Source organism: Xiphophorus couchianus, chromosome 22, assembly GCF_001444195.1.
Source record: "Xiphophorus couchianus chromosome 22, X_couchianus-1.0, whole genome shotgun sequence".
Lineage (NCBI taxonomy): Eukaryota > Metazoa > Chordata > Actinopteri > Cyprinodontiformes > Poeciliidae > Xiphophorus > Xiphophorus couchianus.
The window spans coordinates 11,164,677-11,188,203 of NC_040249.1; the positions used below are offsets into that span (position 1 = coordinate 11,164,677).

At 39.5% G+C, this 23,527-nt stretch overlaps 3 protein-coding genes across 10 annotated transcripts in view; 2 read left to right on the forward strand and 1 right to left on the reverse strand.

Moving 5' to 3' along the window:
- Window positions 1-1,389: 1,389 nt before the first annotated feature.
- On the forward strand, window positions 1,390-6,631 carry LOC114137737 (centrosomal protein of 55 kDa-like). 4 transcript variants are annotated; one of them, XM_028006537.1, is made up of 11 exons: window positions 1,402-1,608; window positions 2,762-2,874; window positions 3,662-3,823; window positions 3,956-4,039; window positions 4,436-4,495; window positions 4,656-4,806; window positions 5,038-5,161; window positions 5,243-5,432; window positions 5,589-5,663; window positions 5,875-5,997; window positions 6,263-6,631. In XM_028006537.1, the coding sequence occupies exons 3-11, from the start codon at window positions 3,671-3,673 to the stop codon at window positions 6,452-6,454; spliced, it is 1,152 nt and encodes a 383-aa protein (XP_027862338.1). In that variant the 5' UTR covers window positions 1,402-1,608; window positions 2,762-2,874; window positions 3,662-3,670; the 3' UTR covers window positions 6,455-6,631. The 4 variants fall into 4 exon arrangements, with proteins under 4 accessions (XP_027862339.1, XP_027862337.1, XP_027862338.1 ...); XM_028006536.1 differs by lacking the exon at window positions 2,762-2,874 and having other exon boundaries at window positions 1,400-1,608; window positions 5,041-5,161; XM_028006535.1 differs by lacking the exon at window positions 2,762-2,874.
- Window positions 6,632-9,058: 2,427 nt separating this feature from the next.
- Window positions 9,059-17,757, forward strand: LOC114137736 (leucine-rich glioma-inactivated protein 1-like). The gene is made up of 8 exons (XM_028006534.1): window positions 9,059-9,729; window positions 9,928-9,999; window positions 10,494-10,565; window positions 10,654-10,725; window positions 14,460-14,531; window positions 14,918-15,087; window positions 15,169-15,333; window positions 15,416-17,757. The coding sequence occupies exons 1-8, from the start codon at window positions 9,533-9,535 to the stop codon at window positions 16,231-16,233; spliced, it is 1,638 nt and encodes a 545-aa protein (XP_027862335.1). The 5' UTR covers window positions 9,059-9,532; the 3' UTR covers window positions 16,234-17,757.
- Window positions 17,758-18,351: 594 nt separating this feature from the next.
- mark1 (MAP/microtubule affinity-regulating kinase 1) overlaps window positions 18,352-23,527 on the reverse strand; it is a 56,995-nt gene continuing 51,819 nt past the window's right edge. For 2 of the 5 annotated variants that reach the window (XM_028006529.1, XM_028006532.1), the window contains exons 14-19: window positions 22,863-22,954; window positions 22,572-22,712; window positions 22,233-22,484; window positions 21,027-21,053; window positions 20,336-20,380; window positions 18,352-19,530 (exon numbers count right to left, since the gene is read on the reverse strand). In XM_028006529.1, the coding sequence (XP_027862330.1) occupies window positions 19,185-19,530; window positions 20,336-20,380; window positions 21,027-21,053; window positions 22,233-22,484; window positions 22,572-22,712; window positions 22,863-22,954 (903 nt within the window). In that variant the 3' untranslated portion in view covers window positions 18,352-19,184. The remainder of the gene's footprint in view (window positions 19,531-20,335; window positions 20,381-21,026; window positions 21,054-22,232; window positions 22,485-22,571; window positions 22,713-22,862; window positions 22,955-23,527) is intronic. The other 3 variants (XM_028006531.1, XM_028006533.1, XM_028006530.1) reach the window with 2 other exon arrangements.

Sequence of the window (23,527 nt, forward strand, 5' to 3'; positions counted from 1 at the left end):
CTGTAACTCAGAATTTAGTGACCATCGGATATTGTGACACTAGAGGGTGCTGTTGCTTCTGTTCACTCTCCCTAACTTTATGTGGACGTACCACTGGCATGAAGCTGGACTGAAACACAGATGGTTACACTTTCTGATGGCTGTTATTGAAAAATGCGATCATGCTGTAATTTTTAAAAATCCAGGTGCTTAACAATAACATGACATTGTTATCCTTTCAATGTATAACAATGATTAATAACCACAGGTATATCAAGATGAACTATTATGATGTATTTTCATTTTTTTAAAATATAATTTAAAACAGATGCAGTAGTTCTTGCATCTGGAAGAACTACTGGTGCCAAGAACTCTCAGGCTTCCTTAAATTACTTTACGTCAAATGGCATTATAAAGTGACTTTGACTAAATTACTTTACAAATAGGATCTGAAATGTCTGCAATTGAATTTGAACATATCTGTATGATTTGATTGTATTGGATAAATTTGATTACATATTTCTAAGAGTAGACATTATTTGGACTTTCTTGTGAAGTGCTTTAAGATAATATTTGCTGTGAATTGGCACAATAATGACTACATAAATATCTGAATTAAACTGAACTGAATTGTAATTCTGAGCCAGTATTTCTATGGGTTAATAGCAAGAGTAGCAGCAATAACTCCTTCAGTAGTTTTGTCAAGAAGGGCTGTTAAACACAAGATGACAGGATGAATTGTGTCAGCTAAAAAAGAACATTTTCTGCCAACAATAGTTCAAACACAGTGCCACACCAAAACAAAGAAACATACCAGGCCGTCACAAAATTCATGGTGACTGCAAATAATTTAAATTCAGAGTTTAACATAAGTGAACAATATGGGTGTTTATGTTCTCCAGCAGCGAAACCACTACAAAAATAGCCCAGCATAACCTACCACTCTGAAGTTTAATTCAGATCAGAAAAAGTCAGTTCTTAAAGGTACGTAAGAAGTTTACTTTTAAGGACAAAAACAGGGAGCTGGATCCCCTGGAGAGCAGTCTGATGGCCAAAAGGTTTGCCTACACCAATCTGCTTTTAAATACTGTAGGGAAAACCAGGAAACCTGCAGTGTGAGAATGAAGGTCTCTGTTGAAAATTGGTGGTATTAGATCCTCAGTGGAAGATAAAGCTTAATTATTCATTAATTCGTTTTATTTAAAAATAAAATAAAAATAACACTAGATTTATATTTGAGGAAGACATTTAGTGCGATTTTCTCTAGCTGTTTTTTCAGCTTATACGCATAGACATGGAAAAATAGATACAGTTATGCAGTCACTGGGTTTAGTATAAATTCAATAGATGCAACAGCGCCCCCTGGAGTCTCAATATCCGAGAATAGCACAGCCTGAGGATTTCAAACTTTCCCAGATTTATGGTAGTACTCTTTTGTCTTTGGCTTATCTTTCCAATATAATTAACTGCAACGGAACTTTGAATTTGTACCAATACGTTGCTATAGTGAAATAATTGTTTTCTTTTCCAAACGGAAGCTTTCGCGCCTAACGCTTGCAGTGACTTTAGTTTAAAGTAGGATACCTCAGAAGAATGAGGCCACATTTTGATAGGAACAAACGTTTTCAGGTAAAAAATTAACTAACCAATTTCAGTGGGTTTCGTTTGAAACTGTGTTAAAAACCTTTACATGTTAAATTTCCAGAAAAGCGCAAGTAGCGTTAGCTTAATTTGTTCAGCTAGCTAAATCTAACATACACAATAAGACTGAGTGACGAACCGAGAAATTATATATGTTTTTAAAAGATCAAGACAGACAGAAAAGAAGCACTTATCAGGTCGGAAGACGATCTTCTTTGGGTAAATAAATGTCTCATTATGCTCGAAGGTCAACCGTTAGCTTGTTTAACTTGTTGAGGTTAGTTAAAAACAGGTTTGTCTATGAGTCACTTACCTCTATGTTTATGTTTGTAAAAATTAAGCCTTAAAAATTATTGTTTTAGCTAATCTATCTTCTAGAAATGTGCTTTCTCATAGCCCAAGTTAACCATTGATAATTTCAGATTAAATCAGGTGTTATGTTTTTTTCTAGAAATATTATCAGTGTTGATTTTTTTGATTGTTCTTTATAAGACAAACAAAGTTTCACTAACTCCTGGTAAAACATTCATTGCCTTTTATGCATTGCCGAGTTACTGGTACCTAAAGGTTGGTTTCAAAGCCACTTAAACTTTCCTTTATTGTACCTGTGATTTAAATTACATTGGATGACAAAGCTTTGCAAATATATGTTACATATATATGCTATTCTCAGAAAGAAGCACTTGTAAATTACTGCGAAACTTAGAGGGTTTTCATTGTCTGCAGTCTGTTTTTCAAAATAGCAAATGTTATATACGTATATATATATATATATATATATATATATATATATATATATACTGTATTATATTGTATTATACTGTATATATTTCCTGTAATAATCAACTGTTATATTATTTAATCAGCAGTAGAGATAAATGTTGACTTTTTTGTTTTAAATGAAAACAATTACATAATTTTATAAATTTTTGTGTTTGTCTTAGGGTACTATGATGAAGTATTAGGGCCATTGTATGTAAAAAAAAAAAACTACTAATTGGCCACCGAGGAAGAAATATCCTCCAAAAATATCAGAATGTTTTTAGATTAGTTTCACATTTTATTGACAAATAACGTGGATGCTGTGTTGTTGAAAAGTGTTAAATTTGCAAGATAAACATTAAAATTTTCCATTTTTTAGATGCATATATCTATCATATGAAAACTAAGGTATTTACTGAGCTTATAAAATCAGCTACTTGCAACAGAAAGTGAAAGAAGAAAGGAGATGCACCCCTGGATATTTTCCAAAATGTGAGGGGACCTTTCCAGATTGTGCAGATGCATATCCCCTACATTTACCTCCGCAATCTTAGTTGGTGTCTGGCAGTTTTTTGTCCCAATAATCTAAGCAAACTTCTGAACTTTTTCTGATAACTTTAAGATTTTTTTTCTGACATTTCTGACTTTACAATATGAGAGAGTATTAGAGAGTATTCTAGTTTTAATGTTGTAAATTAATGCCTTTAGTCATGGAAAATTGAAAAAAAAAAATTAGCAATTTTTCATCATTGTTAAAAATAGAAAATATCCTAATTTCTTCCTGTAAATATGTGAAATTAATGTCAAAACTTCAGAGATTTTTTGGGCAGAAATGTACTCATCTTTTATTATTCTTTTATTTCTTTTGTCCAAAATGGCCCTGATAGGATATTTTTTCAATTTTTAAGATATATATAGTGCCCCCTACATCCTCCACTGCTAATTAAATTATCTAAATGGAGAATTAAGAAAACAAGAGTAAAGGTAATGCAAAAAAATCGCAAAGTAATGAATTACGTTTTTAAACTACTGTAGAAGACACCAATAAGACCAAGATACCAGGCTATGCTTTCGTGCAAATGCCTTTGCAGCATCCGAAAGCACCTGGTTGCTTTACCTCAGGTTTCTAGATAAAATGTAATATTGCACAAGGTGCTTTAAAATACAACAGATTTATGGTAGTACTACTACAATATGGATGTTTTTGTGTTTTCATATTTATAAAACACAGCAACTTCCAGTCTCGTATTGTTCTACTGGCTCTAATTCTTCCTCTCAGGTGATAAAAATGACAGCCTATAGAAGCAATGCCTCACTCAAGAAAAAACTCTGCTCAGAGCTTGTAAGGATCATCAGCAGCTTAAAGAAGGAAAATATCCAGCTGAAGAAGACTCTAGCTGAGGTGTCCCATCATCACGCCGAACACAATAAGCTTGTGAAGGTAAGCACAGCAAAGTTAATTATGTTTTAGCTATTATTGGAAAGAACTTCTGAGAGTTTGGTTATATTGTCTAGTTATGTTAATATTTTTGTTGGCTTTGGAAACTACTTTTTGCTGTTGACCTGGTTACAGAAACTCCTCGCTCTTGAAACTCTGTGGCTCGAGAGTCGTCAGCAGCTTCCACCGAAAGGTGAAAAAACAACTTTGTCCTCAGAGGTAATGGTTGCAGTTGTTCATTTTTTTTTAAAATTAATGTTAGCATGATAAAAATTGAGTCGACACCAACTAATTGTTGTGATGTCATAGAAAGAGGAGGAGAAATGTTTCACAGCGTTGTGAAATATTTGATGTATAAGCACAACTGCTAAACTACCTTGTGTTGTTTTCATCTTTTTCTAAGGGAGTCATTGTCTTACCTGATTTAAACCACTAGATGGCAGCAGTTTTTCTTTCCCTCTTCGTTTTTGATTAATCATGCCTTATGTTCATTTCTATGAATTTTTACTAGCCATCTTTCACATGGCTCGTTTTTCACTGTTGTCGTTGAAATTATGTTGATTTTAATGGTTGACTTTGTAATGTGCAATGCTCTATGTTTCTCTTGTCTTTTAGGATTCCCCATCATTCTCCAATGATGAAGCCATCTCTCATCTTCAGCATAAGCTCAACGATGCAAGTGTTGTGAAAACTACTTTACTCACTTTAGTTATTCATGTAACAAAGTATGACTGGGTCAGATTCATACATGTCGCTAAGTATTTGTACTTCACATTCCTCTCCTCGTCCAGCTGTCTCTTTGTGTTATTCTTATTCATTTATCCGATCCTTCAAGGCTTTGGAAAAGAACAAGCAGTGGCTGGAATATGACCAGCAGAGAGAGGCCTATGTTAGGGCAATTCTGGACAAAATGTTATGGCTGGAGAAGCATCTGAATGAAACCAATCAGGCCCACTCAAAGCAGCACAATGAGGAGCATTCAGATGGTGAGTCAAAGGGACAGTGGGCAGCAAGTATTCACCACTAATACAACGGAGGGCAGCCTACTGTCACAACTAGGTTTTTTAAGACATCTAGATTGTTTTGTAGTATCCCATAGTGACAGGGTTTATTACCATCTGCAGCATTTTCTTTCAAGATGACATAGTTTAATAGTGTGTAGTAAACATGTTTAACAAGTTCCATCTTTCTGTTGCCTTGTAATCCTTTCAATACAGCAGAGCCACAAAGAGAGATTAAAGAACTCTTTGTAAACCAATTGAAACAGGCTGATGTCTGGCTGGATATGCTCAAAAAACAAGTTGAAGTGACTCATCAGGAGCTGATCATTGCTGAAAAAAGGTAAAATAAGACACTTTCAGTCCTGTCCTAAACAGGGAAGATTTTAAATGGTTGTAAGCTACATACAAGCTTCATGTCTAGGTTCAGAGCAAGAGAAGGAGAATTAGAGGCTCTCATCCACCAACTGAAGAGTGAAACAATAAGCAAAGGAAGCCCACAAGAAGGATGTCATAACTCTGAGGAGGAAGAGCAACAGCAGAGGGAGGAGACCCAAGAACTCAAAGCCAGGCTGAAGGAGGAGAAACGAAGGTCTACAAATTTTGAGCTGCAGGTAAATACTCATGACATGTCAACTTATAATACAGTCCGGTTCTTAAAACTACAATGTTAGTAACTTGTTTGTAAAACCATAACAAAAATTCTTTCCATTCATGTCAGAAAATGAAGACTCTAGACTAGAAAACAAAAATGTCTGCTTGTTTCTCAGGCAAGCCTCTATCAGAGGTACATGTTAAACTATCACCATGCAGACCAGGAAAAGATTACAGACCTGGAAAGACAGGTAGGTCAGAAACAGACATGTTCTACTTGTCTCAGTTCTGATTTCCTTTACCGACAAAGCATCTGGATTCTCCTAATCCATATAGCAACAGATTAATATTTAGTCCTTCCTTTCATGAGGTTTTGCTTATAAAAAGAACTTTGAAATGTTCTGCCAATACAGTTACACTTTTACAAGTTTCGCTGCACTAGCAAATTTTTTTAAATTCTAGCTCAAGATTTCTTCACAAGACCTTGAGGATGCAAAGCGGGACTCTTCATATTTAAAGAAGCAAATGCTCAGAATTCTGAAGAAGCTACATAGAGCAGAAGGCCCTTCCCCAGATCAGTCAAAGGTTGGCATGAATACAGCAAAGAACTCAGATTTTAGTTCTTCTCTGTGATGAAATTTAAAGCTGAATTAAGATGCTTTGCTTCTTGGGTCAATGTTAGTTTAACCCGCTGTATGCTCCTGCTTTTATTACCATACACATCCTTTCGCATCTTACTGTGAAATCTGTGCAGCTTTAAGTGTCATAGGATAAGAATTATAGATTCACCTAGAAATCGGGTTCAACCTGATACTTAATCTGAACTGACGTTTGGCTCTGTTTGTGTCAGAGAGACCAGCAGGACCTGGGCTCATGTGAAGAGGCGATGCCACCCTCCTCGTCCCCCAGAGACAGCCTGGCGTCCTCTTCTCACACCAGCGTGCTGAATGACAGCATCCTGGAGTGTCCCACCTGCCAGAACGAGTACCCAGCCAGCGAGTACAGAGAGCTGCTGAAGCACCTGGAAATCTGTCTGGAATGAATCTACCCATGAAAGTTCAGTTCTGTTTCTTTGTTTAGAAGTCACAGCACAAGTTCAATGCCTGTTAATAAACTGCAGTTTTGCTATATGTTATTTTAGAACCTCAGTTCTGAAATGATTTTAAATTTAATAGATTTTTTTTGAAGCATTGTTTTCATTAAGATAAATTTACCTGAAGATTTGGTCTGTTTCTTTGTGAAAAGAAATTGATGTAAAATGACTGATTAAACCTTTAATAATTGATTCGGCATGAAGCTGAGCTCCATGTGTTCCCCTAGTGGAGAAAGCCATAACAAAGTAAAGGCCAAGTACCAGAGGTGAAGTGCCTTGTAAAATCTATGTGTATAATTAATCATTCAAAGATCTAAAATACGCTCCAAAGGGAGGAAGTATGTTGAAATAGCTGGGAATGAAGTTACATAAGTCACAGGACACTTGCCCCAAATTCCACTGAAAAAGTATGACTATACACACTGTGAACGATGACATTTATGAAACTCCATCACCAACCAGCACAACAATGAAATCCAGTGTTCACCATGTAGTTCAGCAAAACTAAAAGTGAGAAAAACACTTTGATTGCTCGGCTTCCCAAACCCGAGTCCACATTTTTCCTCTGAGAAGAAGAGACTTCATTCTTCCTGGCACAATACACTTGCATACCACTAAATATGACATCCACCCCACCGCCGCCCCTCCAAATGTCCTGCTTTCATTTATACAGGCAGAACTGCGTTATGATGGTAAACTGGCACTGGGCATCTAATGGTGTAATCACATCAGGGACAGGGAGACAGGAGGTGGAGAACAGAGTGTATTTATTTAGAGACCTTTTAAAAAGCTTCTTCCCAGACGGATCTGTGGCGCATACAGTGGGTAAACATATTAATCCTACAACTCTAATGGGATCTGAAGAATTATGTGGTGAAGACTCCCAGAAGTCTTCTTGGCATGCGTTTCTGGCAAGGAGGAAGAGGCCTTGTCAATGTGATGTTCTGCAGGCAAACGCAGTGGAACCCGAGCTGTGATGCATTTCAGCTGTTTGAATGATTAGAGCTTACAGGTAATAATAGCCGAGGATTCAGTTTATCAGAAGATCTGAATAAATCCAATGAAGAAACTATTTTCAACACAGTATGTCAACCGGCAGAAAGATGGGTCCATGGGCTCTACCATTTACATTGATTATTTTAATTAGTGCATGGAGGGAATCCGTCTGCGACTTTGACAAGGTGTTAAGGAAGTCTAGCTTTCTTTTCCAGCAGCCTTGATGCTCTTTATTGTAGGCGCTGATGTATCTCATCTCCCTCCCAACATTACCTCAGAGGTATTGATAGTTTTGCTGTGTTGCCAGGTGTCAGGTACTGGTGGAAAAAGAAATCAGTTTGTCAGCAGAGGAAGCACAAGATGCGCAAGAATTTCCCGGTAGACGGTGGCGTTGACTCTGGACTTGATTTAGCGCAGTGACCCATCAACATCAGATCTCTTAGCTCCCATATTCAGCTGTGTGTTACCTTTTCACTGCATCTGAAACATGTTGGCTTCTGTGTTCCTGTTCCTCCAGACTCTGGGATCTTCATATCTTTAATCTGAAAAGAGGAATTTGAACCACTGATAAACAGCTGATCAACAGTCCAGCTCTCTTTTGTCTTAGCTTAGGTAAAACGTTTCTAAAATGTCTGGTTCTGAAGTGGATAACCCAAAGTGTGGTGATGTTGTGGATCATATCCTGAATTCTTCTGCTTGTGGTGGCTCCAAAAAAAAAAAAAAAAAAAAAACTTCCAACAGGGTTTGCTATACAATCCTGTCATCCTGTTTGTCCCTCTTCCTTGTGAACATGTCTCTATCACACTTTTTCCTTCCACTCAACTTTTCATAAGTATGCTTGGTTACAGCACTTAGTAAACTGCCATCGTTACCAATGGCCGTTTCTGGTTTCAATGACTGCTGGGCAGCTGCACATTTTTGTATTAAAATATATTTTATTCATTTTGAATTATATTCTAATTGTTAGAGAAACTATTTTTTTTCTTGAAGGTCATAATAATCTAAATGAACAGAAATAGATGCTGGAAATATCACTTTGTGTGTAATGAATCAATATGAGTTTGACTTTTCAAACTCAGTAACTTTTCTGATGATGTTCTAATTTACAGAGATGACACTTTAGATTAAAAGGGGCTGAGGGGCTTTTCTGTTGGCAGAACAGATGTCTGAAGTACTTCCCTTCCTACAGCACCCTTTCAGCACTGGTCTCAAACATTATGAGCATCTTCCTGTCACCATGGCAACCGGGAGGAAGCCAGGAACTGCGCCAAATTGATACTTATTTGTCTAAAACCAAGTGTTTAAATGTAACTAAGGCTAATGGGTTTGTAATAAGACAATATGTTGCAGGTGCATTTCCATCAGTCGGCAAGAATCAATTTTAACCCGGTTTTCCAAGCCGCTTCCCGCATGGACAGCTTAGGTAGCGTCTGCACCGTACAGGCAGCAATCCCCTGGTTCGTGTTGGAGTTTAATTTATAGTGATTATACTGTGCATATGTTGATTGACAGAGGGGGAAAAATAAAACCAGATCCGTCTGCCTGCCCATTGGGCGGAATCGTCCAGGCGCTTGACATCGAGCGCGTAGCGTTGACTGAAACCATAGGCGTGGTTTTTGGATAGAGATGCTCCGTCTGCTCCCGCTGGGATCCCCACCTGCCCTCACACCGCGTCTGTCACAGCGCCAGCTGGCGTTCTCCTCTGCTCCACACACATCACACCACACTTCTGATTAGTTCTCATCTGTGCCACAGAAGATACACGCTCGTGGGTTTTTTTTTTCTTTTCGTTTTTTTTCCCGTCGTGTAATTGCAGATCAGAGGGGGGGGGGGGACTCCGGGTTCGATCACCCTCCACTCCCCGGATCGGCGGCGAAGAAGGCGCGCAGCCCCGTCGGTGGAGACAACAAGAGCGGACAGTCGCTCGGCCTCCTGGCAGCAGCAGCAGCGAGGGAAGGAAGCACGGCAGAGACCCTGGTTCATGTGTAGGGCTGCTCGACGCGCAAGTCGTGCCCGCAGCGGTTCCCAAGGATGGAAAATACATGCAGGATACCCAGGAGGTGCCTCTGGCTCGGTTTACTTATGGTGGCTTCTGTTGTACCTTCAGTGGAGAGCAAGAGAGCCAGGCAGCAGCGCTGTCCCATGTCATGCACATGCACCAAAGATAACGCGTTGTGCGAAAGCGCAGTGTCGATTCCTCGCAGCTTTCCCCCCGATGTCACATCTCTGTGAGTCCTTTCTAACTGGCATATTGCTTTATTTCAAACATGTGCGATCAGTGGCTTTTCTGCAGCAGAAACAGCACAAAAATGCATTCCCAAGGAACAGACTGCAATAACTGTTTTATGACAAGTCTGCTGTGGACCTGAACAGTGTGTTGTTTTTTTTTGTTTGTTTGTTTTTTTTGTCGCATTTTACTCCCACAGATCATTCGTCAAGTCGGAATTCACCGAAATCGCCAAGGAGAGCTTCATCCACACCCCTGCCCTGCATCTCCTGTGAGAAATCTCTTTTGAGCTTTTTTTTTTTAAATTATTTTTGTTGTTTGTTGTATGCTGTCATTTTCCTGTGGGCTTGATCAACGCCATGTTTAATTTTCCAAGACGTTTTCTTTCACAACACTGTAGACTGATTGGAAATGTAAGAACAGAAAGACTCCCTAGTGATGTTTTCTTCCTTTTTTTTATCATGGTAGGTTTGATCACTGCTCTCTACATGCAGCCAAGTTTTACCACATACATATGTGTGCATACATGCCATGTGGCACAGATGAATTTCAGGGAATTTCCTTCTTGATCTGAGTCATACTTTGGCTCTGACTGAGCCACTAAAATACAACTGTGCAAGACTGCCTGCAGGAATCCTCAAAATGTTTTACTTTGTATTGTGAGATGCTTTAGGGAAACATAGTGAGCAGAGGTTTTCTCAATATTTTTTGGCAGTACGTGACTCTAAGCAGTCAAATACTAAACAGTGGGATCTCTCTGCACAGCCTGTTCACAGCAAACAACCTGGAATCTATAAACGAGGACGCTTTCCTTGGACTTCCTCATCTCGAATATCTGTGAGTTTATGATAAAATCTGTATGACTGATATTCCTTCTTCTACTACAGTGTGTCTTCTTTGCTAATGCACACACTCCTTTTTTCAGATTCATAGAAAACAACCAAATCCAGTCGATATCACCGTATGCTTTCCGAGGTCTGAAAACTCTGGTGCACCTGTAAGTACTTTTTTTTGTGTGCAAAGGATGTAAAAACAAGAGATAAAAATGCTGACAAAGGTTACTGCACAGCTTGTATTGCCACAGAGACATTTCTCTGAACAATGTGCAGCTGGTAAAATGATTAGAAAGCAAAAACATAACATCCTTTTTACGCAACTGCTCAACGCGTTTGCATTATTCACACAGTGGCTCGCAAAACTGTTCATATCTACCTTGCTACATTATTACTACCGTATCACATTAGAAATGCTAACTTCACTGTATTGCTTTGGGATTTTGTGTGATAGACCATCATAAAACAGAGCATAGCTGAAGTGGAAGAAAAATTAAACATGTTTTTAAAAATGTATTTACAAACTAAAGGTCTAAAAAGTCTAGCATGAATTTGTGGTCACCATCCTATTAATTACCTGTGTCCCTAATAGTAAGCAGTCCATCTGGGTGTAGTTCAATCCAGCAGTTCAGAGAAGGCCTTTGTCATGAACTGAGGTTGAGGTGATGAGGATTTGAGTCGGTGAGACCCACAGTAAGTGGAGAAAAATAAGTTTAATGATGTCCAGGTACTTGGGTAAACCAACAGGGAGAGACAAAACCACGACAAGGACAGACAGCGAAACGAAGACACAGGTGACGTTAAATACACAGGGAATAGTCAGAGGAAACAAGGGACAGCTGGGAACAATGAGGGGCTAGACACGAACGGCACAAAATTAACTAATAATCAGACACAAAATCCACATCCTTACAGCCTTCGATGTTTGTTAGAGAAGGTTGGTGAACAAACAGCAACATGAAGACCAAGGAACACAGGATTCAGTTGAAGAGACATTTAAGGCTTGAAGCTTTGGGGGACATAGCAAATGTGTGGATAAAGGTGCTCTGGCAATACATGCTATAGTAATGAACACACTATCTCTACGATAAAGCATGCTGGTGACAGTATCGGATTGTATAGGTTGGTTTTCTTCTGCAGGGACAGTGAAGCTAGTCAGAGTTAATGTGGAGATGGATGGAGTAATAAACAGGATTATCTTAGAAGAAAACCTGTTAGATGCATCACTGGGTTGAAGGATCACAAGCCTAAACATGCAACCAGAGCTAGTAGGAAATGCCTTAAGTCAGAGGATATTTGTGTGTTAGAGCAGTCTAGATCCAAATCTAACTGAGAGTTTTATACTTTTTTATTCTTTTTTTTAATTCTTTTTTATTCTTTATTCAGCCCTACACATGACTAGCAGTCAACATAGCCCCTAACACACCATCACCATGGTGAACTATGGTGATAGCAACATCATGATATGGGGATGTTTTTCTTCAGCAGTGACAATCAAGCTTGTTAGAGATCATAATGAGATGTATTGAGCTAAATACAGAGCAATTCTGGAAGAAAATCTGGAAGCTGCAAAGGATTTGAGACTGGGACTGAGGTTCAGGACAATGTTCCTAAACATACAGCAAAAGCTAAAATGGAATGGTTTAGATGAAAGCATGTTTATGTGAGATAGAATGGCCTCTCCCAACTCCTCCTGAACATTGGTGGCAGAATTTGAAAAGCAATGTTTACAGATGCTCTCCATCCAATCTGATTGGACTGAGCCAATTTCCAAATACAAATAAGTACAAATGCACAGCACATTTGTTTGTAGTGAAAACTGTGAATTATTTTTCTTCATATGTACAGTTACGCCATATCTTGTGCTGGTTTATCCCATAAAATTCTAATAAAATGTATTGAAGCTTGTTGTCACAGCCATTGCAGATTTCTGTTGCCGTGTTGCCCACTTGTTTGAAGGTTTAACATGTATTTCCTTCAGAGATGATATTCTGTTTGCCTCTGTGTAATGATTTCAGCTATTGTTGCCTTTCCATCATCTCAGAACAGTATCCCCATTCCCCTCTAACTTCAAAAAGACATTAAATCCAAAACACACTGGCTTTAATGTGTGTGTTAAAAAAAAGAGATGGTTGCAGATCAGCAGTTTCTGAAAAACTCAGACCAACCCATCAGCATGGAGGCGATCAGCTTGTGGCACTGTGTAGGTGTAAGAATGACTTTGATAAGCTTCAGGTCAGCTGCATTGTTGGACCTTGTGTCTCTCATCTTCCTATCTTCAATGCTCCATAGCTTATGCGGTTCTGGTTGGGTCAGATTACTGGTAGATGAAGCAAAGGAAGACCATGGTCATTGAATCAGCTTTTGGTACCTTTAGCACTGTGGGCAGGTGGCAAGTCCTGCTGGGAAATGAAAATCAGCATGCCCACACAGCTTGTCACCAAAGTGAAGCATGAAATGCTCTAGAATCTTCTGGTAGTTGCGTTGACTGTGGAGTTCAGAAAACACGGTGGAACAACACCAACATGGCACCCCAAACCCAAACCATCACTTACTATGAAAAAAACTAACATTGGGGTTAAAGCAAGCAAGTCCTCTCTTCTCCAGACCCTGAGACCTTGCTTCCAAATGAAATGCAAACCTTACTTCCATCTGAAAATGGAGGGCATTTGGATCCTCTCAAGGGTGCAGTTATCCCTGTTGAAAGTACACACTTCCTCCTTTCATTTTCCATGAAAATGTTATAGCTTTTATTATATTTCACAGACTTTGGGGTTTTCATGATCTGTAAACCATATTTATCAATCTAATAAGAAAAAAATGACTTGAAATATTTCAGCGTGTGTGTAATGAACCTATATAATAATTGAGTTGTACTTTTCAAAATGAGTGACAAAAAATATGGTACCTTGTCACAATATTTAAAGTTGGAGCTGCACCTGTATTACATATACTCATTGCTTTGAAGTTACCTAATATAGTTAAATATATTAGCTGATATATTAGTTGATGGAAAAAAAAAACTTTCCATCAACGTTCTGATGATGCCAACAGACATGACTCAAACTTCTGGAAAAATTGCTTCTGCAAATATGACTTAATTTAACCTGAAGCAGCAAATGACTGAATTTAAAGTAAAAATATTTGGGGAAAAAAAAAATATATATATATATGTTTTTTCTGCATATATATATATATATATATATATGGAAATGGTAATGGCGAACCAACCAGACATTGTCGTAGTGGATAAACAACAGAGGAAAGCCGTTGTGGTAGATGTAGCAATACCAAGTGACTGCAACATCAGGAAAAAGGAGCACGAGAAACTAGAGAAATACCAGGGCCTCAGGGAGGAACTGGAGAGGGCCTGGAAGGTGAAGACCACAGTGGTGCCTGTGGTCATCGGGGCCCTCGGGGCAGTCACCCCCAAACTGGACCAATGGCTACAACAGATCCCAGGAACAACATCAGACATTTCAGTCCAGAAATGTGCAGTCCTTGGCACAGCCAAGATACTGCGCAGAACCCTCAAGCTCCCAGGCCTCTGGTAGAGGACCCGAGCTCAGAGGATAAGAACCACCCGCGGTGGGTGAGAAGAGAATTTATATATGTACATAACACAAAAAGGGAAGGGAACATTGCGTTCCTTCATTATCCACAAAATAATTTAGTCCTCTTTAAATAAAACTGAAAAACACTATTTTCAAATGGTGGTTCTTACAAAACAAGAAAAACACACAAAAAAAGGATGAAATCAATTTCAGACAGAAAGGAGAATGCTCTAAGAGACATGATTTGTAGAAGGAAATTACTCAATCCCATGGAGAAAAAAAGACAGTATTAACATTAAGCTTTACAGTAAAATTGCAGTAAATATGTTTTTTTTTTCCATCAGGAGTCTGGCCTACAACAATCTGGAGACTCTCCCCAAAGATTTGTTCAAAGGTCTCGAGGCCTTGACAAAAGTGTAAGTATTATTCTTTGTTAAGACAGAAACTAATAAGATTATACACTTGATACAATCTCTAATTTTGTACAATGAATGATGAGCTGTCCGTACAACTTTCTATTTTTAGAAATATGTATCATTTATTGCTCCTCCTTCACCGAGGTTTGACAAACGCGTAGGCAGCTGGAGCTTTTAGCACCATTAAAATTACATGCGCTAGAAGAAGAGAGAGAAAAGAGGGAGAGGGGCTGCGGCTGAAGATGTTCGTCTTCCTTGATGTCGATGAAACCTCAAATTGAGGACGTCAGAGAAAGCCACCATCTGGAGCTTCAGAGTGTTAAGCTCACTGTAGAACAGGAGGAGTGATTCTCTCAGATTTTCACACAATGGATTTCTCCCCTCAGAGACTTGCGTGGGAATCATTTCTTGTGTGACTGTAAGCTGAAGTGGTTAGTGGAGTGGATATACGGCACCAATGCCACCGTGGACCAGATTTACTGCAAGGGCCCGGCCTCACAGCTGGACAAGAGGATCAATGACCTGTCGTCGCAGTCCTTCGACTGCATCACCACAGGTGGAGTATTGACTCCTCACATTTATCCTTCTTTGCAGATTTTACTTTACTTGTAAAGCTGTTTTTCTGTTTCCCTCACAGAGTTTGCTCCCTACCAGTCCCTGAAATTTGAATCCATATCAGTGGAAGCGTTTTCTTTCCGGAACGACCAGTATGTCGTCTTTGCCCAGCCATTTATCGGGAAGTGTGGTTTCCTTGAATGGGATCACGTTGAGATGAACTTCAGAAACTTTGACGATATTGACAGTAAGTAAAGTCAATCAGCTGCTTAAGTCTCAAACTAAAATTGGCATTAAAACAGGAACCAATGGGTTGCATGTTTTTCCAGGTACATCCACTGTGATCTGCAAACCTCTCGTCATTGACAACCAGCTGTTCATCATCGTGGCTCAGCTGTTTGGAGGCTCCCACATCTACAAGCGGGACACCTCTGCCAACAAATTCATCAAGCTTCAAGGCATTGACGTCCTGAAAATCCGCAAGCCAAATGACGTTGAGACGTTCCGGATCGATGGAGAGTCCTTCTTCGTCATAGCTGACAGCTCCAAGGCTGGCTCCACCACCATCTACAAGTGGAACGGCAATGGCTTCTACTCCCATCAGTCCCTCCACCCGTGGTACCGCGACACTGACGTGGAGTACCTAGAGATCTCCTCCAAACCTCACCTGATCCTGTCCAGCAGCTCCCAGAGGCCTGTCATCTACCAGTGGAACAAAGCCACCAAGCATTTTGACAGACGAACCGACATCCCGGAGATGGAGGACGTTTATGCCGTCAAGCACTTTCAGGTCAAGTCTGATCTCTACATTTGCCTGACGCGTTTCATTGGTGACTCCAAGGTGATGCGCTGGGATGGCGCCCTCTTCAGAGAATTACAGACCATGCCCTCCCGAGGCTCCATGGTGTTCCAGCCCTTCACTGTGGGCAGCTGGCAGTACGCCATTCTGGGCAGCGACTACTCTTTCACCCAGGTGTACCGCTGGGATGCCAAGAAGGGCGAGTTTGTTCGCTTCCAGGAGCTGAACATTCAGGCGCCAAGGGCATTTTCTCCAGTTTCCATTGACAACCGTCAGTTTCTGCTGGCCTCCAGTTTCAAAGGGAAAACTCAGATATACGAGCATTTAGTCATTGATCTGAGTAATTGATTGTTTTTATTTTTTATTGAATGGTTAGTTATTTTTGTGATCTTTTTTGTGTACATACAAAAGTCTGTAATAGGAGATTGAGAGCTAAGCAACTCAGAAATTTATGGTCCTAACTTTAGAAATTTATATTCACTCATTTTTAAAAATCTATCACAATTTCTGCATGACAAGTTTAAAGATAACAAATACGTTTCTCAAGCCACATATCTGATTGAGAGGCATGTATCCTAGGTTAACATTAGATCCAATATTTTCTCAAAACATAAATGTATAAAGGGCCAGAAGCTGGCAAACAACCCAATCCAACAAATCTAAAACTGGCCTTAAAATGTTTACACCAATTTGTGATCAAGCTTTTACAATATTTAACAGTTTATACAGGTATTCTCTAATATTACATAATGATTTACAAAAGACAAAATCTACTTTTTAAACTATTAACATGTTCTAACTGAACAAATCTGCCGAATCACAATGTTTACATTTTTCTGTCTTTCCATTTGTATGCTGCAAATATTTGTAAAATATGCTTTTGTAAGTGTAGAGATGGTCCAGGGCAGACAGGGTTGTATTTGTTAAAAGACGATAGGATTGTGTTATGCAAAAAAATTTATGAGGAAAAAGAAAAATTTCCTAAGTGTTCGATGCCGTTTTACCATATTCCTAAAATTTAGATCCAAAAGTTTACTTTAAATTTGTGGCAGATATCTCTACAGTGGCTTCAAGTATAGAGCGGACAAAAACCATAACTGTAGGGAAGGATGGATGCATCAACTTGGATGGAGAAACTAGAGCATAGATAGGTTTAGGCATAATTCAGTAGTAGGAAAATGGTTATGCAGGCATATTGATGGATAGATTAAACTAATGCACAGGTGATACCGTTTATGGATAATGACAAATGGTTGAAATAATGTACCAAAAGATGGATGGACAGAATGGAGTATGGACAAATGAGCAGATGCACAAAAAGTGGATTCATGAATAATGAGCAAAACATTATAGAAGTATAGACATAACGAGGAATATCTGGATGGACAAACAGATGAATGGATGAACAATCATAAGCAAATGGACAGACTGATGAATGTACTAATTGGATGAAAGGATGGACAGACAAGCTGAAAGATAGATGGACATTGAACCAATTGTACTGGGAAGAATTTGGATATACACATCTTTCAAGGATCAGCTTTGATTTTCTGTTCCCTTCCAGACTGGGAACACACCTGAATCTTATTCCAGGCTGAGTAGAAACTCTGCATACAGATATATTGTTAGTCTACCTGTATATCCTTGCAACTTCCGTTTTTATTGTTAATGGTTTGTAAAGTGTTTAAAGTATTGAGCAGTTTTTCATAACTGGCAACTATGAACTATTTTTGAGCTCCTTAAAAAGATACTGAAATGAAAAAGAGACTGTTCATATTCCTTAACTATGACGTGCACAAAATTCATCATTTGTGTCATGACTAAGATGAACCTTATGTTATTTGGAGTCAATAAAAGAGTTACTTAATCTGAGAGCTTCCTGCATATTAACTTCAGTGTTACATTGTGAGATGGCAGAGGATGTCTGCGTCAACCTTTCAGAATGTGTCGTGCAGTTGTGATAAAATGAGAATGAGTAAATAAATACAAACAAATAAAATTCTTTTAATCTTCTCCAACAAAGTGCACGCCTCAAATCTACAAAGCAGCACATTACAATGTAATGAAATAAATACAACTGAATTAAAAAAAAAAAAAAGTAAGGAGATACACTAGTGCCTGCACAATCACACGTTTGCAGCGAGTTTAAATCTGGCTCTTTAGAAAGGCTCCACAGCAAAGCTTCAGTCGTCCGGCTCCTCGTGCGTCGCCAATCCTTTGGATAGAGGCGTCCAACATGTCGAGTCCTAAAGCAAACCAGTTTAAACTGTGCATCTTCCTTGGAGACTAATAAACTAACATGAAGGAAACAGGTGTGCACTCTCATGTTCATACACTTCACTCTGGAATACTTGTGCAACTGCAGCAGGGCCCCTACTGCAAGGAGAAAAATTAAAGTGAACATGTTTTCAGCCTCAACTGAACTTACAACTCAAGTTTGTGTGGCGCAACTTAGTGTTTGTTTAGTTTTTTTTTTTTTCTCCATAGGCAAACATAACACAAAAAGGCAAGGGAACATCGCGTCCCTTCATTATCCACAAAATAATTTAGTCCTCTTTAAATAAAACTGAAAAACACTATTTTCAAATGGTGGTTCTTACAAAACAAGAAAAAAAAAGGATAAAATCAATATCAGACAGAAAGGGGAATGCTCTAAGAGACATGATTCGGAGAAGGAAATAACTCAATCCCATGGAAAAAAAAAGACAGTATTAACAATAAAATTCTGTACAGAACTAAAAGTTAATATACAGTACAGTACCTGCAGATGTTATGCATACAGTACAATTCTTTTTTTTTTTTTCTTTTTTACATAGTTTTAGTACGAGCTCCAGCCTGATCTATATACTGCCTTAACATAGGTGGAAAAGCGGTTAGCTTTAGCTTGCAGTAATTTTAATGGTTATTCAGCAAGGAGAGCAGATCTCAAAGTATTTCGAACAGACTGAAAACTTATTGCCGAATGGTCATCTTCAGTTGCATACTGCATGTGTTATATAACTGCGTCCTTTAACGTGGAGCAGCAGGCTGATCGGGAGACGGCGTTGGTGGGGAGAGAAGAGGGAAAAAAAAGGCTAGGTTAGTTGGTTTTTGCTATCTGTCCGAGTCACCCTACCCTGTACAGTACATTCGTGGGCCAGTGCTGCACGTTAGCCAGCCCGATCCACCTTGATTCTGCACGGTGGTGTTGTGCTGGGGCTTCAGTGCTGATTTTGTCCTATGAGTCAACACTAATCCAGTGATGGGATGAGAGTGTAACCAGAGCTCACCCGAAGGCCCGGGCGGTGTTCCATCTGCCGTCACAGTTTGAGCTCGTTGGCAATTTTGCAGGCGATGTTCTTAAAGGCGATGGACGTGCCCGATATCCTCTTGAAGCGTACGCCGTTGAGCGAAAGGCGGGGCAGCTTGCACACCTCCATCTCCCACTGGACTAGATTGTCCTGGCGCGCGTCGCCGTGAACGCAGAAGAGCAGGAAGCGCTCGCGCTGCTCGTAGTCGCAGCTGTTGGCGTCCAGGACCTTACGGATCTCCCGCATCATGTCCGCGGGGTCCATGGAGGAAGTGGTCTTCATACTCCAGGTGAAACGCAGCGAGCGGGGCTTGGAGTCACGACCGGCATCATCCTTGGTTTCGCCAGATGCACTCCTGGAACAGCATTACAAGGGCAGGGTAAAAAATACTCTTAATGAGGTCAAATGCAGGCTCGCTCTCTGTGAAATGGAGATGAATTGGTTTTATTGGTTACAGAGATAAAGGTTTTATCCATTTAAAATAAAATGTCCACTGAGACTGTATTTGGGCTCCAGTCAGATAAAATCTTTTCTTTGTCCCTCAGACAAAGATTGTCCTGGCGCGTGCAGTAGAAGGCAGTAAAAGGAAATTTGTGATGCTTGAATCATCAATGTAGCTGTATTCTGAACATTTGAAGCTCTTTTAATTTTTTTTCGGTTCTTCCAACATGCAAAAGGAAATGACACAGGTAGTCATCTCCCTCTTCCAGCAGCCACTCGTGGTGAATGCTAAGCTAAATATTAGCCAGATGATTAGTCTGTCAGGTTTTGTGAACCATCAGCATTGTAACTCAGCAGGAAAGCCCAAATAAGAAACACTTTGATTGCAGCCATCTCCTCAGGAAGGAAAGCTGGTATTGGCTGTAAAAATACCTTCATACAAGTTATTTCTTATTCTCAAAATTAAATTTGTATGGGTAAACATAAATATAAGAATTCAGTCAGTGTTTATTACAGATAATATGTGATTGAAATGATGAAAATTACTCCTACAAAAATTACATTAATGCTGCAGGAATAATGGTGATGACTCTACCTCGAGTACAACAACTTCACCTGGTAATAATAGCACATTTAGCAGGATTTCAACACATAGATGAATTTGAACAATCATGATACAAAAAAAGTTTGATTATTGACCTTTTGAGTTAAAGTCTCACCTTGGTGTTTCAGTCCTGGCACTGGCCTCGCCCTCACTGGGCACCCTGAAATAAACCCAAAATTCACTCGTTACATCTGAGCTAATGTCGATATCAACCCCCCCCCAAACTCACCCACCAACCCACCACCCAACTGCCAAAACCAGCTCAATCATGACTGAACACAGACGAGGGTGTCGGGCATCATGCCAGGAAATAATCCACACTCCTGGGTGTCAGAGCTCAGCACACAATGAGATGACCTTTCATCAGTAAAGCCGACATAAACCATATGCATCATCCCATCTGTCGTAACGCACCTTTCCTTAATCTCCACTGACGTGTAAAGAGAGGAAAAGTGCTTATGTGTGTACACAGCTCAATTTCTGTTCATTTAATCGTCTGTCTCAAGCTCTGCATGAAGGCAGGGGGAGAGTAAGGAGAGGACAGCTCGCAAATACAGCCGTACACATCTAGTGGCTTTAGTAGAGAAAGCTGGAGAGCCGTGAAGTCTGGTCGTTAAGGAAGAGGACAAAGGGGGAAGAGATACACGGCATAACAAGGGTGTCGGTAAGCAAGGATGTGGTGGGCAAGTACATAAAGACGTTAAACACACGGGTCGTCGTGGGCAGAGAGGTTTTTTTTTTGAGTTATTGTTTTAGATGGGAGGAGAAGGAGGGAGATGTGTGCAGCAAGCGTTATGTTCTCCTACCTCCGGGTCGACCTGAAAGACATAGCTCTATGCGGGGAGAAAAGGAGAGAAAGCTGTAAGCTAAGAGCAAGGGGCAGCTTGAAAGTGACACTCGCATGAAGAGGCTCAGGATGCTGGTACTGACAGAAAGCTGGCAGAAGGTACCCAACGATACTTTTAAAAAAAACTATAAAAAAGATGCACCAATTAAAAACTTTTAGGCCTATTTCATATCTTTCGTTTTAAACCAAAGAATTTCATTTTAGTCCATTTTGATTTCTGTTTACGGACAGTAATTTATGAAAAAATAACAGCAGACAACATATTTGTCAAGCCTTTTCTGCTGTAAGTAGTCATTAAATAAAACTATTGTAAATAAAAATGTACAATACTTTAAAAACAAGGAAAAATTTAAAGAATTTGTATTCATAATCACCAAGGTTGGAAAAGCTTTCCCAACTCTGAAATTTTGACAAGGTATTCAACAATTCCAAATTTAGCAATGACTGCACATTATATCCCAAATGTGTCACCATAGAAATGTCAATAATGCAAACAGCTGGTTGGATTGCAATAAATATTTGCTAAATAAGTACCATGTTTGCATATTTGTGATGTTTCTTGTTTCACAAAGTGTTTTAGGAGGCCGATAATATACTACAGCTGTCAGCTTTTTTTTTTTTTTCTTGCCAAGGTGGTTAAATGCAACTGTTTAATAAAAGCATGTTGTTGAAATGTAGCCAAACACTCTACTCACTAATTGGGGTTCAGGTTTGAGATGAATACAATGCAAAAATGAGCAAATTTGTTTAGCCTGTATGGTATTTGTTTCAAGTCTCACTCTCTTGCTGTCCGCATAAACTACAGAGAAAATATTGTTTTCTTTATAAATAGCTTATTGGCTCTGATTCATTTAAACACCTCCCATACATTGAAAACCTTATTCTAACTTCTTTATTAGCAAAACTTCCACAAGGAGGTGTTTTTTTTTTTTATCAGAGTAGACATGGTAGCACTTGAGGTGCGTTAACTGATTAGAAAATGATAGATATTTCAGTTTCCAGCAAGCCTGACATCTGTCAAAGTCTTTTAAACTAAAGCTATGAGACTAAGGAAAGTTATCAAATGATTTCTTGGTGCATCTTTATTCAGCTAAAACACTTTTGTCAAAACTATAAAACTGTTCTAGAACCAAAAAATGCATATTAGTTGATAGACCTCACTGACCTGCGGACAAACTTTGAGGTGATCTTGCTGATGATTCCCGTGGACGTCCCCCTGCGCTGCTGAGCGAGAGCCCCCGTGTCGTGGGACAGCGTGGGCGAGGCGGGGGGCCCATTGTACGTAGCACTGCGGCGGTCTCTGAGCTGAGCTCCGTGAAAGGTGCTGCGGCTGGTTGTTCCGCGGGGGAAGCGGTTCTTCTCGGGGGTGCTAATACTGTGCACAGATGGAGAATTGGATGGATCCCGTGGAGAGGAGCTGCAACATAAGCAGGCATTAATAATTGACATCTTTCTGAGGTCTTGCATCAGCCTGTGGCAGTGCAGATGTTCGGCTGCTGCTCACCTAGCTTTCAGCTCCGTGTTGTCGTCGATGGGGGGCAGCGTGCTTTTTGAAGGATGGCCCGACGCTGACATGGACTTAGTGTGACGGGGTCGTGTAGAGCTCAGTGCAGTGGAGGGCGTGCTGCCTGACACTTCTGTTAAACTGAAGGTTGAGAGCAGAGGGTGTTACCATGTGAGGACTAAATTGTCCATTAATAAAATAAAAAGACTCACAAAGTATGTAGAATAAGCTAGAAAATAATAAATAAATAAATAAACTCAGAGGGACAAAACAATCCTGTGGTTGTCTAACCTGCTGTCTTTGCCATTGGGAATAGCTGAATAGCGATCAGTGGAGGTTCGTTCACACACATAGGTGTTCCTGCGGGTCATTGAACCATTGGTCTGTTGGTGGACAGAAACACAAAGAATGATTTCATGGTAATCAGTATATTTACTTTTACACAAGTTACCCATCAGCCTATTAATATGTATAAAATCAAGAAGACTTAACATTTCTTCTGAAAAAAAAACAAAAAAACAATAACAGATTAAATTTTTTTTCTCATGAGAATTATTGTGTATTTAAATATTATAAAAACATCAATATAGCCACCAGTGAGGACTGGTGGGGCTGAGTTGCCATTAGTACAACGTACATTTAAGGACATCCTCAGGTCTCAGGAATACATCCTCACACATTATGTAATAAACTATTGGTTTCTGCAAAATTTACAGTATTGAATCATTAAATCAGTGTCAACAGTTAAGGCTGATTCAGAGTCAAAACTGTGAAAATGATCAAACTAATGTATGAACAAACAACCATAAAACCACGGAACAGAGTCAACTAATAATACCAGACAGTAGAACCCTTCCTGCTGGAAAAGGATGAAATAATCACAGCTAATAACAATTATTCTAGAAACCCAAAAGATTTAACCTGTGGTTTTGTTGGAACCACAACACCAAACAACT